The sequence below is a fragment of the Myodes glareolus genome, chromosome 9 (genome assembly GCF_982192425.1).
Source record: "Myodes glareolus chromosome 9, mMyoGla1.1, whole genome shotgun sequence".
In the NCBI taxonomy this organism is placed as follows: Eukaryota; Metazoa; Chordata; class Mammalia; order Rodentia; family Cricetidae; genus Myodes; species Myodes glareolus.
The window spans coordinates 23,444,077-23,463,581 of record NC_142034.1 but is presented as its reverse complement, the minus strand read 5'-3'; the positions used below and the strand labels follow the sequence as shown (position 1 = coordinate 23,463,581).

General features: G+C 44.7%; 1 protein-coding gene across 1 annotated transcript; it reads right to left on the bottom strand.

Moving 5' to 3' along the window:
* Positions 1 to 413: 413 nt before the first annotated feature.
* Positions 414 to 6,249, bottom strand: Krt27 (keratin 27). The gene is made up of 8 exons (XM_087910011.1): positions 5,543 to 6,249; positions 4,781 to 4,863; positions 4,284 to 4,440; positions 3,799 to 3,960; positions 3,589 to 3,714; positions 1,669 to 1,886; positions 1,405 to 1,454; positions 414 to 737 (listed from the first exon to the last, which is right to left on the bottom strand). The coding sequence occupies exons 1-8, from the start codon at positions 5,954 to 5,956 to the stop codon at positions 583 to 585; spliced, it is 1,365 nt and encodes a 454-aa protein (XP_087766137.1). The 5' UTR covers positions 5,957 to 6,249; the 3' UTR covers positions 414 to 582.
* Between the last annotated feature and the right edge of the window lie 13,256 nt (positions 6,250 to 19,505).

Below are 19,505 nucleotides of genomic sequence, written 5' to 3'. Positions count from 1 at the left end.
GTTTTGCCAGCCTATTTATGTGTTTACTGTATTTGTACAGTGCCCAGGGAGGCCCAGAAGGGGGTGTTGAATCCCCTGAAACTGGAGTTGCAGGGCATTATGAGTCTCCATCTGGGTGCTGGGAACTGAACCTGGGTCATCTCTCCAGCTCCAGGAACTGGTTTTTATTTTTAATTTTTTTTAGTAGCTATTTTATTTTCACCGCCTAGCACTCAACATATATATACCCAGTATGTGTGGAAGGTTGGGAAATTAAAATTTTGTAGACACACGAAAAGACTACAACCATTACATATTCAACCAGTTCCTAACTTGCAAAGAGCCATGGATTAAACAGAGGAATTTAAAGGCGGAGCTTAGCTCCCAAGGGAGGGTGTACTTCAGATGCAGTGATGAACCAGAACCAGGCAGGATAGCTTGCAACAGGAAGACATTTATTGAAACACCATCAGAGAGAAAGCCAAAGAAATGTCACTAGTCTAAAAGGTTTGTCTTCAGTCACTGGGAGAGAAGCAGAAACATAAGAGGGTCCTATTTTGGAAAACCGTTTAGATTTGGTATTTTAAAGTAGGGCTCTTCATTTTAGGCAGTGGAGTTCAAGAAGGCATCCTTTCTTTGCTCATTCTTATTAACTTTGGTAGATTTTTCTTCCAGGGTATGAATTCTGGAGGAGAGAACCTTGCCACGGGGATCTAACTCTTCAACAACAGTTTTAACGATGGCGGTTTTAGATGGCTCTGAAATGACACAAACCATGACAATTTTAATCCACAGATGGGAAATAATTCAGCATTTGAAAGATATAGACTATGCTGGGTGGTGGTGGTCCTGGCACTCAGGAAGCCAAGGCAGGTGGATCTCTGAGTTTAAGGCCAGCCTAGTGTATGTAGAAAGTTCCAGAATAGCCAGTGCTACACACACACACACACACACACACACACACACACAAAACCCTGCCTCAAAAAAAAAACAACAAAAGAAACATATATAACAAAAAAGACAGAAGATAAGAGAAAAGAAGACTTCAGAGATGGCTCAACCTGTGAAGTGTTTGCTTTGTATTGATGAGAACCTGAGTTCCATCCCTAGAACCCACATAAAACAAATCACTTGTAATCCTAGGTCTGGGGAGGTGAGACAGGAGGATCCTTGGGTGCCACTGACTGGCCAGCCTCACCTACTTGGTGAGCTTTAGGTCCATAAGAGACCCTGTCTCAAACAGAAAGGTGGGCCTTGGATGAGGAGCACTACTTGAGTTTGCCCTCTGGTCTCCACCTACAGGTGCACCTGCACACATGCACACAAGAGGAAGAGAGGGTCCAGGGATGGAGGAGGAGGAGGAGAGAAATAAGCAAAAAGAGGAGAGAAGAAACCAGTGAAAGTTTTGTAGAACTTTTTGTTTACCCTTTGTCTGATTTCCGGGTCCTCCTTGGCCTTTTGACTTAACACAAGAACTGTAAAAATAAAAAAGATAGATTTTTGCATTATTTACCTCTCTGTGTTGTGCTAAACAACAACTGAGAAGCAGAGATTCACAGTTCACTGGCTGCTGAAATAATGTCAGGGACTGTGCATTTATTCCCCCATGGTCTGGACTGCAGAGACGTGCCGCAGCTTCAAGTGACTTTTAGAAACCTTAAAGAGAGTTCTTAGAGGAAGAGTGCCTACCCCTCGTCTCCGTCGATGAGGCGGCAGTAGGTCTCGATCTCCTTCTCCAGGTGGGCCTTGACATTCAGCAGTTGCTCGTATTCCAGCTTCTGGCCCTCGGTCTCGGTCCTGACCTGGTGCAGCTGCTCCTCCAGGGCGCTGATCTGAGCCTGGATCTGAGCCAGCTGTGTGCAGTAGTTGCCCTCGGTCTCGGTCAGGGAGCACTCCAGCGAGTGTTTCTGTGGTTTGGAAAGATGGTGTTAGAAGACATCACTGTACCGACTCAGAAGAAGCCTCTTAGAAGAATCATCCTTCCACAAGGCGATCACTCCCACCCAGGGCCATGGAGACTGCTGTCGGGGAAGTGCTTGCCGTGCAAGCATGTGAACCTGGGAGCCATCCCCAACACCTACACAAAAAGTCAGGTACGGCTGCGTGCATGTAATCCCAGGGTTGGGGAAATGGAGACAGGATGTCTATGACCTGATAATCAGCCAGCCGAACCTGTGAGCCCCTTAACCAGGTTGAGACAGGTGAGAGACCCTGTCTCCAAAAACATGGTGGAGAGCTCCGGAGGAACAGCACCTGAGGTTGACCTCTGGCCTTCATACACGTGAGCACACATGAACACCCACATGGGCACCATACACACGAACACACACTGCACATATACACCAACAGCCATTTTCATCCAGAAGATTCCATTTGCTCAATATTCATGATGCACGCCATACTAGTCTATTTGATAATGATACAGATGGTGGCAAGTGGGCCTTGTCAATCCAGAACGGTGAGACTGTTTCTCTTTAGGGTTCAGCCAAAAGATTCCTACCATATACACCGATGTATGCTGCACTTGTGGGGTGTGGCAGTTTCCAATTTTCTCAGTAATGAAGGCCCCCCTACATTTTGCTTCCTCATCGTCAATCTGTCTCCTGCCCATCATTGCTTTTCTAGAGTCAGTTATAGAAACAGTGTATATAGGGGATGATCCAAAGAAGAGCCCCAGCCCCTTATACTGTTGACAAATGGAGATGGCAGTATCTCAGTATCTTTCCCCCCTCTCTCTCTCTCTCTCTCTCTCTTCTTTTCTTTCTTTCTGAGGCAGGATCTCTCTATATAGCCCTGGCAATCCTGGAACAAGTTATTTAGACCGGATTGGCCTTGAACTCACAGAGCTTCCCAGTGCTGGGATCAAAGGCATGCACCACCATGCCTGGCTAGGTAACAGTATTTACTGACCATTTTGAAGCCAGGTATTTTCCTATAAGCCCTGGTTTTTAACACATTTACATACAGCTCATGCATTCTTTTGTGGGTCAGTGCTGTCGGTCTCCTAGCCATAGGAGGAAAGGTACAGACTCCGGTTAGACAAGTGGGAGGGAAGTCCCATTCTTTGTCTCCTTTTGTGCAACTCTGGGAGTCACCTCGCCTCTTTGAATCTGATTCTTCTTCTGGAGATAATGATGTGAGCTGTGAAGACGGCCTGCCTACGCCTCAGGGGGCATTGCAGACTAACCTGTCGGTGAGCGACTGGGCAAGCCCTTAATGAAAAGGGTGATTATTACTGTCATTAGGCACGTTTCGCTTTAGACTCAACCTTCACACCTCTACTTTGCTTCTTATTTATGCCACTTAAAAGGAACGTAAGTGCTCTTAATTAACTGACCAACAGGAAGGCCGGGTCGGGAAACCAGGGAGATATTTCTGCTCTGCAGAGATTTTTGATAAAGGTAAAATGAATTTTTTCCGGGGCATGTCAAAATAATTGTATTTGCAGGTTTTCAGGGCTTATTGATATCTAGGCATGACTTTCAAGCAGATGTCAACATAGTCATCAATGGCTAAAATCCCAAGTGAATAACATTACGAGGATGAGAATTCTTAGGAGGTTTTGTTTTTCAACTTCCAAAGCAAAGCTGCCTTGATCTTCATACTTACCATGGCCAAGAGGGACTGCAGTTCTATCTCCAGGGTTTGGAGGGTCCGTTTCATCTCAGTAAGTTCGTTCCTGGCTGAGGTGGTGGCTCCCGCATCGTTTGAAATCTGCTGCTGCAGGGTGGCGCTCTGTGAAGGCAGGAGCTGGGGTCAGGGTGGGGACAGCGGCATCCACACCTGGTGCCGGGTGTGTGCCTGCCAGCCTGCCTTTACCTTTTCCTGGAACCAAGCCTCGGCGTCCCTGCGGTTCTGCTCAGCCAGAGCCTCGTATTCGGCTCGCATGTTGTTCAGCAGGACGGTGAGATCCACACCAGGGGCCGCGTTCATCTCCACGTTCACATTGCCTCCCGCTGCGCACTGCAGAGCCTGCATTTCCTGGAACGGTTTGTTCAGCCACATCAGGCTCTGACTGTGAAGGAGCCAAGTGGACAGGATCCACACGGCTCAAAGTTCTTTCTGAGGTTTGTTGCTTTTCCTCGTTTGAGACAGCCTCACTCTGGAACCCAAGCTGCCCTGGACTCAGCCATCCTCTTGCCTGAGATCTGGGATGGTAGCTGGGAGCTACCATCCTGGACTGGTTTGTTTCATTTGAGAAGGAATAATAGAAATAATAGAAGGGGGGAAATTAAAACCGTCTTGATATGAAGGTATTTCGGGAAGGAGGCAGGCTATGAAGACAGGGAAGGTTGAGAGCCTACCTCCTCATGGTTCTTCTTGAGGTACGCCAACTCCTCCGTGAGTGTTTCCAGCTGAACCTTGAGGTCAGTTCTGCACAGGGTCAGCTCATCCAGGACCCTTCGCAAGCCATTGATGTCTGCATCCACACTCTGGTGAAGCGCCAGCTCACTTTCGTACCTTAGAGATGTGTTGGAAAGGTTCATTTTTTCCCATCAGATTTGAGTCACCCCACTTTCAGTCATCCTAAAACTTAGCCTAGCACAGCCAGCTTCAGCGAGACTACCCGCATGGAGCAGACACACTTCTACGAAGCTAGATAATGGGGAGTTCTCTTCCCTTCTGACCTCAACAATCATTTGTGTTAGCTCTGAATTTTCTAAGTTAATTAGGTGAGTTAATTAATGCTTTAAAATGAACAAAGGGACAAACAGCAGAGCAGAGAAGACTCCCAACGACGCCAGGAAAAGAGGGAGGTCCTGGGATAACTTTTGGTCTGCTTTCCTTTGGCTCAACTCACTTCATTCTGAAGTCATCAGCCGTCAGTCTTGCATTGTCGTTTTGCAGGACGATGTTGGCGTTGTTTGCGGTCGCGGAGATGATCTGGTGAATGGAGAGGTGGGTGAGAGTGAGGACTCAGTAAGACAGGCGCATTTCCTTGCAGTCCAGCAGCATGTGGAAATCATAGGAATCCTTCTCGCACCCAGAGCTGATGATCAGGGGTTATAAAGATGGGAACTCGAGATACAGTCAGTTTTACTTGATATTTTAATTTCTACTTCACCTTTAAAAACTTTCCTCTTACACTTATAAATATATAGTTGGAGACACTGGGCAGTTTTTTATATTTTCATTTTAAGAAAAACATGCTTGCATTGCCTAATTTCAGATGGGTGGGTCATGCTTAAAGATTATAATTGGAATATAAATTGTTATTGTTGTTGTTTTTTTTTTTTAAATTCACTTCTTTTATGTGTATTGGTGTCTCGACTGCGAGTATGTTTGTGCACCATGTGTATGCCTGGTGCCCCCAGAGACTGGGAGAAGGCTTCAGATCCCCTAGAACTAGAGTTAGGTTGTGAGCCACCATGTAGATGCTGGGAATTAACCCCGGGTCTTCTGGAAGAGCAGCAGCCAGTATTCTTAACTGCTGAGCCCTCTCCCTCTTTCAAATTATCAATTTGAAATATTGATAATGAAGTTCTAGAAGCTGTGCTCCATTTCCTGCTGTGACCCCTTCTATTTTTCTTGTCTATATGTCCCATGTCACTGTACTTCTTACCTGGGATCTGAGGTCATCAATGATGGGGAAGTATCTACTGTAGTCATTATCCAGACCACGGCATGAACCAGGTCCAAATTTTTCATACCAGTCCTTGATCTTCTGCTCCAGGTCAGCGTTGGCCTCTTCTAGGGCTTGTACATTCTCCAGGTAGGAGGCCAGGCGGTCGTTGAGGTTCTGCATGGTCACCTTCTCATTGCCTGACAGGAGCCCATGCTCGTTCGTTGTAAAGGCCCCACAAGAAGCACTGCCCAGACCAAACCCTCCTGCCGAGGAACTACCTCCAAAGGCGCAGGAGAAACCACTTCCGATGCCTGGCACTCCGCACGCATTTCCAGCCCCCAAGGCAGCTCCGGTGCCGGAAAGCCTCACGGAGCCCAGCCGTCTGGATGCGGAGGAGAAGCGAACGGACATTGTGCTTACGCGGGAGTGTTGCTCCGAGGGTGAATGCCCTACTGGGTGAGGACTGGTTTATATATGCGACATTAGGGTGTCTCTAGGGGAAACTCTGCCTCTCCTAGCAAAACGGTGTTTGCTAGCTCATTGAGAATTATCCGTAAGTGGGTGACATTTTCCCCTAATGAATGTCTTTACTCTGCCGTGGCCACTTCCGTAGGTGGATAGTTAACCTTGATGTTTGTTGTCTTTGGGAGGGAGCAGGGTGGAGTATTATCAAAGTTATTATAGTGATGCCTTTCAATTTAAGGTGAGCAACCCTTCCTGCCTCCTAGGCTCCAGGAGTATACAATTCCTTAAAGAATTAAAAAGCAATGTGGTAAATACAATTCTCTTTCCCTTGCCCAACAACACCTGCGTGTCTCTGGCAAGCCATTCACCATCTGCCTTGTTGGTGAAGGCAGAGACGTTGAAAATGATTTCAAGACCAAGAGCCTTGGATTCTAGAGGAAGAAAGCTGAGTTTTAAATGAAAGAAGTAAAAGTCCTTTTTTGGAAACAGAAAGTTTTCCCTTGATCTTTTATCCTTCGTGAATTACCATTTAATCTGAACAGGTTTTTGCCTGAGTCGTGTTGCTAGGCAGGTCATAAAGGGGAATCTATTAATCTCCATGGCCTCTTAATTTCTTTTTCTTTCTTTCTTTCTTTCTTTCTTTCTTTCTTTCTTTCTTTCTTTCTTTCTCTCTCTCTCTCTCTCTCTCTCTCTCTCTCTCTTTCTTTCTTTCTTTTCCTATTATATTTTTTATTGATTTTTTATTGAGCTCTAAATTTTTCTCTGCTCCCCTCCCCACCTATCCTCTCCCCTTCAACCCTCTCCCAAGGTTCCCATGCTACCAATTTACTCAGGAGATCTTGTATTTTTCTACTACCCATGTAAATTAGATCCATGTATGTTTCTCTTAGGGTCCTCATTGTTGTCTAGGTTCTCTGGGATTGCGATTTGTGGCCCCTAATTTCTTTAGCTGTAAATGAAGGACCTAGTTTACAACTTCTTGTTCCCTTTCTGTCTGTAGGTTTCTAGTATTTTTATATATCTTTCTTTTCTTAGAATATTTCTGTACCTGCCTTCTCTACTTTTCACCTCCTATTCCTTCCTGAATTTTGGTTCTATTATTTTAGAGACTTCAGGTTTATCATGAATCACTGCACACCTCCAATACAGTCTTCCCGTTCCCTTCCTTTCTCTTCCCTCCCCTCCCCTTCCCTTCCCTTCCTTTCCCTTCCCTCCCCTTCCTTTCCCTTCCCTCCCCACTTCCTTTTCTTCCCTTCCCTTCCCTCCCCTCCCCTCCCCTCCCCTCCCCTACCCCTTCTCTTCCCCTTCTCTTCCTCTCCCCTCCTCTTCCCTCCTCCTTCTTTCCTCTTCCCTTCTTCCTTCTGACAGGGTCTCACTATGTTGCCCAGGCTAACTTTGAACTTGTGGTCCTTCTGCCCCAGCCTCTGGAGTACTGGGTCATAGTGCCTGCTCAACCATTGTTCCTTACGTTTATCTTTTATGCCTCTTGGTTCCACTAGTTACTGATCACTTCAGTTAGACTGAGTTTTAGACAGCTGCTGTCTGAGGACCACCTCCACATCCCTGGATGTGCCCCTTCCTCGTCTGTTTGTACCTTATCCATCCCGCATTTTGCCACTGTGTGGCTCACAGTTTTGGGCTTGCCCTGTAAGATTTCTCCTGCTGTCATCTTGCTAGCTTGTCATCCTGCTTCATGATGCCCCTTGCCCATCTCATTGCTTTTGTTCATGTTGCTCTTTTCTTCAATTTTTCTTGTTTTTTTAATTGAAAAAGTTACATTTTAATTTTTTAAATTTAAAATCTTGCATTTGCCAGGAACAACTGGCATCATTTTCAGTTGTGAATATTTGAAACAAATAACCCAAGAACATAAGATTTCATAACCTAGTAGGTAAGCTTGCAGAGAAGAAAGTCAGAAAATTTGAATCAAGAAGTAATGTTCAGGGGGCTGGAGAGGTGGTTCAGCAGTTAAGAGCACTCGCTACTCTCCCAGTTCAATTCCCAGCACCTGCACTAGCAACTCAAAACAACCTGTAACTCCAGTTCCAGAAGCTCTGGTGCCCTCTTCTGGCCTCCATGGTCGCCTACACTCACATGATCAAACACATACACATCATTAAAAATAAAATAAATCTGTAAAAAAGAAATAGTGTTCATATGGAAAACTACCGCTTCACAGTTAAAATAAAATAAAAAAGAAATGTTATTAAAACATTTTAATAACCTACTGCAGTACATAAAATGATGATGTGATATCATTTCCTGCAGCTGTAAGTTTATGCTGTTATATGTATAGTGTCATTATCCCTATTATATATTATAAGTAGAAGATGTTTTTAAAAGATAAGTTTTTTTTTTTTTTTAGCTTTTGAACCTGTCCTAGCACTCTCTGTAGATCAGGCTGGCCTCGAACTCACAGAAATCTGCCTGCCTCTCCCTCCCAAATGCTGGGGTTAAAGGTGTGTGCTACCCCGGCCTGGCTAAATTTTAGTATTTTTAACTGAATGTTTCCCTACTTTTGAACAAGGGACCCACCACATTCATGGTCCATTGAGTTCTGGAAACTGTGCAGTCAGCTATAATTGCTCTGTTTTCTAAGGAAACTGAAGGATCCTATAACAAGACCTCGAGATGCATAGATCTGCAAACCCCTCATAAAGGAAGCCTACCCTACAATGGTCCCGGCCACAGATAACATCTCTAAATATTGAGTCTTCCCCTTGAAAATAAACAGAATCTAAAAATCACCTTATACTACAGTCAATCCAGCCTGATGGGTAGGCTTGAAGTTCCAAATGAGAAATGATAACCCAGGAGCAAGTATGATAAAAAGAAAACAAAGAGAACTTTCAGAGCAAACCACTTATAGTTATTAACTTTTAGGAGAAAAAAATATTGCATATTCAAAGGATGGCTAGAATTTACCAAACTGAACAGCGAACACAGGAAAAGCTTTTAATTAAAACGTGTGTGAGGGTTTGGGGTGAGGGGATGTCATTCCTCATTCCTTCTCCAGCTTATTTTTTGAGCCAAGTCTTTTACTGAACCTGGAGGTCACTGTTTCAGGTCCTCTGACTGCCAGCAAACTCTGAGCATCTACCTGTCTCTGCCTTCCCAGTGCTGGGACTACAGACACGCACTGCTGAGCTGGCTGACAGGTGCTGCTGAGGTGGGGGGGGGGATGATTGACAGGTGTGCACTGTGTGCTGGAGTGACGGGCACTCGCTGCATCCACTGAGGGGTCTCTCTAGCCCGGGAAAGACTATTTGAGTTCAAAATGAACTTGCAGGCCTGCGGCTGTAGCTCAGTTGGAAGTGCGCTTGCCCAGCACGTGTGAGCCCAGAGCTCTAGTCCTAGGACCACACAACCTGGATGTGGCAGGACATGCCTGCAGTCTTAGCACTCAGAAGGTAGAGGTTGGAAGACCAGAAATTCAACGTCATCCTTGGTTTCACAGGGACCCTGAGGGTGGGCTATATGTGATCTAGTCTCCCCAAACCAAACTGAAACACTAACAAACAAACAAAGAAATGAACAATTTTCCCCAAAATAAAAAAATTTAAGAAGCCTTTTAAGAATGTGAGCTGGCCAGGCATTGGTGGTACACACCTTTAATTCCAGCACTTGGGAGGCAGAGGCAGAGGCAGACAGATCGCTTTGAGTTCAAGGCCGGTTTGGATCACAGAGCAAGTTCCAGGACAGCCAAGGCTACACAGAGAAACCCTGTCTCCAAAAACATAGAAAACCCAAGAAACAAACAAACAAGAACATAGGCTCAAGTTGGAGGTCAACCTGTCTCAGTCAATCAATCAGTCAAATCAATAAAACACAGGCCTGATTGAATAGGAAGGGGTCAGTGGTTCTCAACCTGTGGGCTGCAATCCCTTGGGATCAAATTACCTCTCACAGGGGCCGCCTAAGACCACCCTGCCAATCAGATATTTACATTTCAGTTCATAACAGTAGCAAAATTATAGTTATGAAGTAGGTCACCTTAACATGAGGAACTGTATTAAAGGGTCACAGCATCAAGAAGGTTGAAAACCACTGAAGGGGGCGCTCTGAGAGTGAAGCTTTTAGGGGGAGATGGAGCCTCTGAGTAGTCCCAGCTAGCCTGGAACTTTGAGGTACACCCAGGTCTCAGACTCACAGAGATCCACCTACCTCTGCCTCCTGAGTGCTAAGATAAAAGGTGCATGCCACCACTCTTGGCCTGATAAGAATGATCTTTAATGTCATGAGTGAAGAGAGCAGTCAGGAAACCAAGTTAATACTCCCGTGGTCTGAAAAAGTCCAGTACAGTGAGTTAATTTAAAATCTAAATCAATAGGGCCGGGGAGTTGGATCTTTGGGTAAAGTACTATTAAGGCCTGAGTTTGGGCCCAGCACCCATGTGAAGACGCCAGGGGCGGCCGCACGTGCTTGTAACTTCAGTGACGGAGACAGAGACAGGTGGATCCCTTTGGCTTGCTGTCCAGACAGCCTAGCTGAGTGAGAGTCCTAGGCCCATGAGAGACTGTGTCAAAAATATGTTGGGTAGTGTTCCTAAAGAACACACGTAAACACCTGTGTACCCGCACATGTATGAACATGCATGCACATGGACAAAACAAACGAGTTAGTGATACTCTGTACTACCCAAGGGAAGCCATTTCAGTGCAGGTCCCGCAAGAGCCCTAAAGTTATGTTTCAACCAAACTAAACAAACAAATGAAGAAACAAGGGCATATGACCAAGAGTCAACGTTAACTACAGCCTGTGGAACACGAAAGACCAACAGCCATGAAATTACAAGGAAGTGTATGCAACACACACACACGTGGCTTTAATGTATAGGAACGAAGATGCTGGAAGTGTTGTCAATGGACAAGGGACTATCAGAAGATGAGACCACTCCACAGGCATGAATTCATTCCTAGTGGTGCAAATCCTCATGCCTGTTCTACAAATCCAGTCAAGAGCCTGTGGCTGGGGAGGTCACAGGCCCTAGGGCAGAACCTACTTCTGTGGTTTTGCTAAATGGACGGTTGTCAAACTGCCCTCTAAACACCTTCATTTATACCCATAGATTAGTGTTCTCAGCCTTCATCAGGGCTCGTGTATACAAGGTGTGACAGCTGGTCAAAGTGTTAATAGTCACTGATGGTGGGTGCTCAGCTTCTAATACGACATCTCTATCATCATCATCGCCTTCGAGGCTGAGGGGACATCCTGGGAGAGGGGGCGGAAAGTCCATGTAAGCCAGATGACGGGGAGAAGTGCTGGGAAACTGTCCTCCATACACGGCATGGTCACGTACCCATAAAGTCACAGTGGTTCTGGTTACTCCCACAAGAGTAGAACAAGCCTGGGCCAATCAGCATTTCATCATGGATGAGGCTCATCCCTCCCTAAGGGATGGTTTCTGAAGTGGGGTAGAGACCCTTAATTCAGTAGTGCAGCCATGCTCCAGGAAATAACCCTTCTCCCAGGCTCATGAACGCAACCTAGATTAAACTCAGTGGGTTACAACACACACACACACACACACACACACACACACACACACACACGAGACATCAAAGGTGGAGGGGCACCTGCTGGGAAAGAGAAAGGTCTGAGTGCCAGTGGGATGTCAGAGGGTGATGGAGGGCAGAAATAATAAAAATTTATTAGATACATGTGTGAAATTTCACTTCCCCCATGTTCAAGCCCCAAACTTCTAAATTAAAAATTGTAAGTCCTAGTTTTTTCCCCCAGCTTCATCTAGACAGAGTCTCACTGTATAGCCCCTGGTGTTCTGGAATTCACTTTGAAGACCAGGCTGACTTCAAACTTACAGAGATATATCTGCTTCTGCCTCCTGAGTGCTGGGATTAAAGATATACACCACCATTCCTGGTCCATCCCAACTATTGATATATGATCTTTAGCAGGTACAATCTGCTGCCCTCTGTATCTTTTAAGATCAACTAACCTGTAAAATTTCAAGGACTTTGTGTAACAAACAGATTAATGGAATAAAATCAGATTTTAAAAGATTATCTTAAAAATGTGAGTGGGCTGAGGAGATGGCTCAGTGGATAACAATACTTGCCATCAAAATGTGAAGACCCAAGTTCAAATCCTATGTAAAAGGCAGACTTGCAGAGCAAGTGTCTGAAATCCCAGCGTCTGTATTAGGACTTGGTGTGTGAGACAGGAGAATCTCTCCAGCTCTTGGGCCAGCATCTTGGTGTGCATAGTAGCACAGCAACGAAGAGATCCTGACTCAAGGAAGGTGGAACTGAAGGGATGACACTCAGGGTTGCCCTCTGACCACTACACATGTGATCACGGCACCTGCATACTCTCCCTTACATATATGTGGTGCACACACATGTATGCACAACACACGCAACCAGGTAGACCTGAAAACCACATTAAAATATAATAACTAAATTGGAAATCTAGCTGTTGAACTGAAGAACAGATGGGGCACAGTTGAAGGGGAGGAGGAAGGAAGTCAGCTGAAGGGGAGCTAGGGCACTATTCTATCTAATAGCATACATTTCTACTTATTATGCATTCTACTTAATATGTATAAAAGCACAGTTTCGTTATGATGTTTTCATACACATATATGGCAATTTCATCATATTCCCTCCCTGCTTTCCTTTTTGGTCTTCTCTCTTCTTCTCCTGGTCTCCCTTTGGCCCTTGTATATTTTTAATAAATATAGACAGAAATATATTATTCTAAGTGAGACAGGAGAGGGGAAGAAAGAGGGAGGGACAAGGGGGTGGATGAAAACGATGGAAGAGAGATTAAGAGAAATAGACGATAATGACGGAAGTTCTTAAAAACATTTCACCAGAGCTCAAGCAAAATTAATAAAGACAATGGGGCAGAGGAAAAGAATTTCTAGAATTCTGAAAAATGGTAGTAGAATTGCTGAATCCTTACATAAAACTCAAGCAGAACGTTCATATCACAAAACCAAAGCCCATGTGCTGTGTTTCTAACAGATCTAAGGGTAAACAAATTGGCATGAATCCCAACAAGTAAACATATAGAACAGACTAGAAGCATTCCAGAGGGAAGAGGAGGAGACACAGAGGCATCTGAAAATTCTGATAAGACAGTTCTCTCCCAAACCGAGTGGAAATAACAGCAGAGATCTGAGAGGAGGAGGGGAGCTGGGAGAACGCAACTTCCTCCTCATGAGTGAAAAGATCTTCTATGAGGTCTGAAGGGAATGAGACTGTACGGGCTTGTGAGTTCTCAGAAGTGCCCAGCTGTCTACTTTTTCCAAGAGCAGTCCCGGGAGAGGAGCTGCAGCTGAATAAGGGAGTCAGCTGACCATATCACAGAGATGGAGGAGGGAGCCACTGACCAGATTATAGAGACGGAGGAGGGAGTCAGCTGACCAGATCATAGAGACAGCAGGGAGCCACTGACCAGATCATAGAGATGGAGGAAGCAGCCACTGACCAGATCATAGAGATGGAGGAGGGAGCCACTGACCTTATCACAGAGACGGAGGAGGGAGCCACTGACCAGATCATAGAGATGGAAGAGGGAGCCACTGACCATATCACAGAGATGGAGGAGGGAGCCACTGACCAGATCATAGAGATGGAGGAGGCAGCCACTGACCAGATCATAGAGATGGAGGAGGGAGTCAGCTGACCAGATTATAGAGATAGAGGAGGGAGCCACTGACCATATCACAGAGATGGAGGAGGGAGCCACTGACCAGATCATAGAGACGGAGGAGGCAGCCACTGACCAGATCATAGAGATGGAGGAGGGAGTCAGCTGACCAGATTATAGAGATAGAGGAGGGAGCCACTGACCAGATTATAGAGATGGAGGAGGGAGCCACTGACCAGATTATAGAGATGGAGGAGGGAGCCACTGACCAGGTTATAGAGATGGAGGAGAGAGCCACTGACCAGATCATAGAGACGGAGGAGGGAGCCCCTGACCAGATCATAGAGACGGAGGAGGCAGCCACTGACCAGATTATAGAGATGGAGGAGGGAGTCAGCTGACCAGATTATAGAGATAGAGGAAGGAGCCACTGACCATATCACAGAGATGGAGGAGAGAGCCACTGACCAGATCATAGAGATAGAGGAGGGAGCCACTGACCAGATCATAGAGACGAAGGAGGGCAAAGTACAAGAGGGATGGAAGAAATGAGATGGGAAACTTTAGAAATCAAACAAACACCTTGTTAAAACTAATGTCTTTTAGTTAATGTGCAAAATGGTTCATGGCCACATTTCATACATGTATGTTATGTGCTTTTATCATGTTCTCTCCCATCTCCCTCTCTTATTCCCTTCTTCCTCTCCACTGCACAGCCTTTTCCCTCACATACTTCCTCTTCTGCTTTCATGCTTTGTGTTTGTTTTTGAAATCTAGATGCTACGTATGAAAGAGTATGCACTATTTGTCTTTTCGAATCTGGTTTGATTTGTTTGTTTGTTTATTAATATGATGAGCCACGTTCCACCCATGCTTGTGCAAATGACAAGATTTTGCTTTTCTTTCTTTAGTTATCTACAGTGGTCTGAATGAGACATTCCCTGTAAGTCTTGGGCATTGGATTACTTGGTCCCTGGTTGGTGTTTGGGGAGGATTAGGAGGTGTGGTTTTGCTGAAGGACATATGTCACCGGGGCTGGGCTTTGAGGCTTTTAAAGACTCCCCCATTTTGAGTTATCTCTCTCTCTCTGCTTCTGGTTTGTGGGTATAGAAATGCGAGCTTTCAGCCACTGTTCCAGCATGATGCTTGCCTGCCTGTGCCATGCCTCCTACCATGAGAGTCTGAGACTCTAATCCTCCTGGAGCTATACCCTCCGAATAAAGGCTCCCTTCTATAAGTTGTCTTGGTCATGGCATTTTATCACTCCTGTTGATGGGAATATGGGTTGATTCCTTGTCTTGGTTATTGAGAACAGTGACTCACCAAACGCGAATGTGCTGATTGATGTCTCTGTGCTATGCTGACTCGGGTGGGTCAGGCCCTAGTTCTGTTTTTAGTGTTTGGAAGAATTTCCATTCTGATCACATGCTGCCACGCTAATTTACACCCCACCTGCAGAGTATGAAGGCTCCTGCCTGCCACACTCACAGCAACATTGTTGTTGCTTGTTTTCTTGGTGAAAACCATGCTGACTGGCGAGAAGTGGAATCCCAGATGTAGTTTTGATGTCAAACACCTTTCATCCATATACTTTTTCTTTACTATTTATATTTCTTCTTTTGAGGAATATGTGTTCAATTCATGTGCCTGTTTATTGATTGGGTCTCTCTCTCTCTCTCTCTTTATATATATATATATATATATATATATATACATATACATATATACACACACATGTATGTAGATACACTCACACATATGTTTATGTAGTGTATAACATGTGTAGGTGAACTTTTCTGTCCTGTCAGCCAGTTCCCAAATAACCTCACTGAGGCTTATTATTAATTGTAAATGCTTGGCTAATAGCTCAGGCTTATTACTAGCTAACTTTTACCTTTTAAATTAATCCATATTTCTTATCTACATTGCTGCAATGGCTTGTACGGAAAGTTCATCTCCTTTGCTCTGAGTCTCCTCATGATTCCTGAGACTCTGTTTCTTCTTCTCACTCACTTTTTGTCTGCCAGTCCTGTCTAACTTCTACTTGTCCAGTTATTAGTTCATCTGTTTCTTTTATAACCCTTTCACAGTGACATATATTCACACAGTGTGAAGGAATATTTCACATGTATATGTATATACACAAGGTCTCACTATGCAGCACTTACTGCCTGGAACTTGCTATGTGGACCAGGGTGGGCTTGAACTCACAGAGGTCTGCTGCCTCTGCCTTCAGAGTGCTGGGATTAAAGATATGTATCACCATGGCTGGCATTTGCTTTGATTTCTTACATTATTCTTTCTGAGTTCTTCACAGATTTTAGATATTAATCCCCATTCAGATGTACGTCAGGCAGAGGCTTTCTCTGGTTCTGTCGCCTGTTTTTCCTCCCCTTTCTCTTTTCTCTGTTATACAGCAAGTTTTGATTTCGGTGGAATCCCATCTGTCAATTGTTTTCTGAACTGTTGGTGTTTGATTAAAAAAAAAAAAAGTCTTTCCCCAAGCTTAGATTTTTAAGATGCCTCCCCTGGACATTTCAAAGTTTTAGGTCTCACATTCAGATCTTTGCTTCATTTTGACTTGATTTCCTTCCCAGGGTGAGACATAGTTATCTAGTTTTGCGCTATTAGTGGAGACCCAGTTTTCCCAGCACAATGCACTGAAAAGACTGTCTTTCTTCCCATCTGTGTTGCTGGTACCTTTGTCCAACACCGAGTGGCTGGAGCTGTGTTGGTGTATTTCTGTGCGTTGTATTCCATTGCTCTATTTGTCTATTTTTATGCAGGGTGGTCTTTTTTTGTAAAGATTTATTTCTTTCTAATCGTGTTGATATGTGCGTGCCTGTGTGAGTATGTGCACAGGAGGGAAGGTGCTCTTGGAACCCAGAAGTGGGCGCTGGATCCCGTGGAGTTGGAATTATAGGTAGTGGTAAACCACCCCACAGGGGTGTGAGGACTGAACTCCGGTCTTCTAGAAGAACAGTATGTGCTTTTAACCATTGAGTCATGCTGGAAGGTGGTTTAGTTCCAACACTTGGGAGACAGAGGCAGGTGAACCCCTGAGTTTGAGGCCAGCCTGTTCTATCGAGCAAGTTCCAGGACAGCCAGGGCTACACAGAGAAAACTTACCTCAAAAACCCAAAAGATCCTAACCCAAACCCAAACAATAACAACAACAACAACACCCCAGTGAGCCATCTCTCCAGCCCCAAGGCCAACAATTTTGAAGCCTGTGTTTAAGCAAGAGAATAGGAAACACTGAGAAGCTAGAAAAGCCGTTTGGAATGGCTCCTCATGTTAGAGAACAAGAGAAGCGGAGTAAGTGAGCGAAAGAAGCAAAGTGCGGTCAAAGCCCACAAAGTGTTAATACGTGTGCCTAAGGAAATGTTAATACGTGTGCCTAAGGAAATGTTAATACATGTGCCTAAGGAAATGTGGAAAGGGACGGTATTCCTGTGTAAAACGGAACATTTTGTGCCTGCAAACAGATTAAGATATCATCTGCCACCTCAAAATCACCTAAAATGCTTTAAAAAGGATAGAAGAAAAAACGTAGAAAAGCTCAGGAATGAGTTGCTAGAAATGAGACATAGTCGCAGGAAATGTGGAGGTTAGAGAAAACCAGTGTCCAGAGGAAAATTATATTCTGCAGCCACACAGTCTTGAAGTATCTCTGAATATGATTTGGGAGCACACTAAAGAGAATACAATGCCCCAGAGACGCTACTCACAGGAAGTCGGTGGTAATTCACTTCCTGTAAAAGGGTTCCCATATATTGTGGGCATCTGTGGTTTCCCTTCCAACAACTAAGTGCTGAAAGCCACATGTAATGGTTCATGCCTGTTCTGCCTATTTTGAGGCAAGGGGATTGCTGTGAGTTTGAGGTCAGCTTAGGTTATATATTGAGTTGTAGGCAGGCCTGGGGTACAGACTGTGATCGTGTGTAAACAATAACAAAAACAGTAACAAATCACAAAACAAAAATGTGTGTGTGTGTGTGTGTGTGTGCAATCAACCAACTAACTGTCCAAGCAAAATGCTTCAATTCCTTTTCCTTCAGATGGCTATTGACTCATCGGGACTTTGAAGTATTCAAAGTCCCCTGCAGTAGAGAGAAGTGGGGTTCTTCAGAGACTGGAGAAGAGCATGTATCCATCAGAAGAACTTCACAGCCCAGGTACCCTAACTTCTACTGAGCACAGAAAAATCTCAGAACTGAATGGCAGAGTCATTTTCTGGGAAGAACAGACTACGACTCTGAAGTCTGAGCATGGTGTGTTTCCTTCCACTCTGTGAACTCCACAGAACTTAAAGGAAATTCACCCTGGGGTTAATTCTATAGCCATTGCATTGTGAATAGACACCTGGGGGATTCTGGGTTGTTTCTTCAGCTAAAGGTGCAGCGTTAGTTAGAGTTTTGCTCTCTTTTGAGTCTATCTGCGCTGGCAGTACCCTCACTGTAAAGTGCCTGCTGTACTCCTGAGCCTTCCCGGGGCATTCTTTTACAAAGGGGATCCCACGCAGACAGTGTTTGCAAAGATCATTGGCCTCCGAGCACTCCCGCAAGGCAGGAGTTGTTCAGCAGGCTCCAGATACAAAGACTCTGTTAGAGGAGTCCTGCACTTGGTCCAGTGCTCTCTGTGGCTTACCTGAAATTCTCAGTAATTGTGTCTCCAAACCTGTGCTCTGTAAAGTGAGTTCTGATTAACGGTGGCGCATGCAGGTGTGCAGGGGAGTGTGCAAGCCGTTTGTCTGTAATGGTTTATACTGTCTCCGTAGCACAGAGCATAAGCAATGCCCTCGTGCACTGTGTCCTGGTTAACAGCGGTGCAAGGGAGTCCATCCGTACCCAAAGTGGGGAAATGTTTGGTCTGCAGCCTCCAAGATGGGATAAGCTGGGTCTCTGGCAATCCCAGGGAACCAGGTTTTCCATGCAAACCAGAACTTGCTTCAAATGTCATGGATGTTCCAAGAAGCATGAATGACTGAAGGATCCAGTCTTCATAAACTTTTCTGAAGTCTATAACTGGGTGTGGTGGTACTTGACTTTAATCTCAACACTGGAGAAACAAAAGCAGGTACATCGCTGTGAGTTTGAGGTCAGTCTGAACTACATAGTGGGTTCCAGGATAACCAAGGCTGTATCTAAAACAAAACTAGACTAAAAAAAATAAATCCAAACAAAATAAAACAACAACAACAATAAAATGAAATAAAAATAATTGAGTTTGTTTTGTTTTGTGTTTCCAGTGTTTGGTAAGAGCAAACATGTGTGTGTGTGTGTGTGTGTGTGTGTGTGTGTGTGTGTGTGTATGTAGCTACAAAATAGAGATTATATAGTTCTGGTGTTTTGATTCAAAACTAGGGTTGCATGTTATAAAAACAAGTGGTAAATGTATGAAATAACCTAAAATTTATTTTTTCTCTTTACTTACAATGATATTAAATAGCAAAAGGCCATAAAACAAAAGCCAAAACAAGAAAAAAAAAACCTCTTCAAAACAAAATCACAAACTATCCAGGATAAATCAAGAACATAATTGAAGATCTGGGCATGGTGCTGCACGCCTTTAATCCCATCACAGGCAGACACAGGTGGATCCCTGAGTCTGAGGCCAGCCTGGTCTACAGAGTAAGTTCCAGGACAGCAAGAACTACATAGGGAAACCCTGTCTCGAAAAACAAAACAGACAAAACGGAGGAAGGGAGCAAAGAGCATCATTTTCCAGACCCTTCGATGCCGTGACTTTTGGACATGGAGACTTTGTATTTTCATTTTTGTTTCAGAGTCTCTCAAGTTATGTAGCTGGCCCTGCATGTGTAGAAGTCAGCTCCTCATGACTTCTAGAGCTTGCTTCGTGTGATGCATTTGGGCAGACC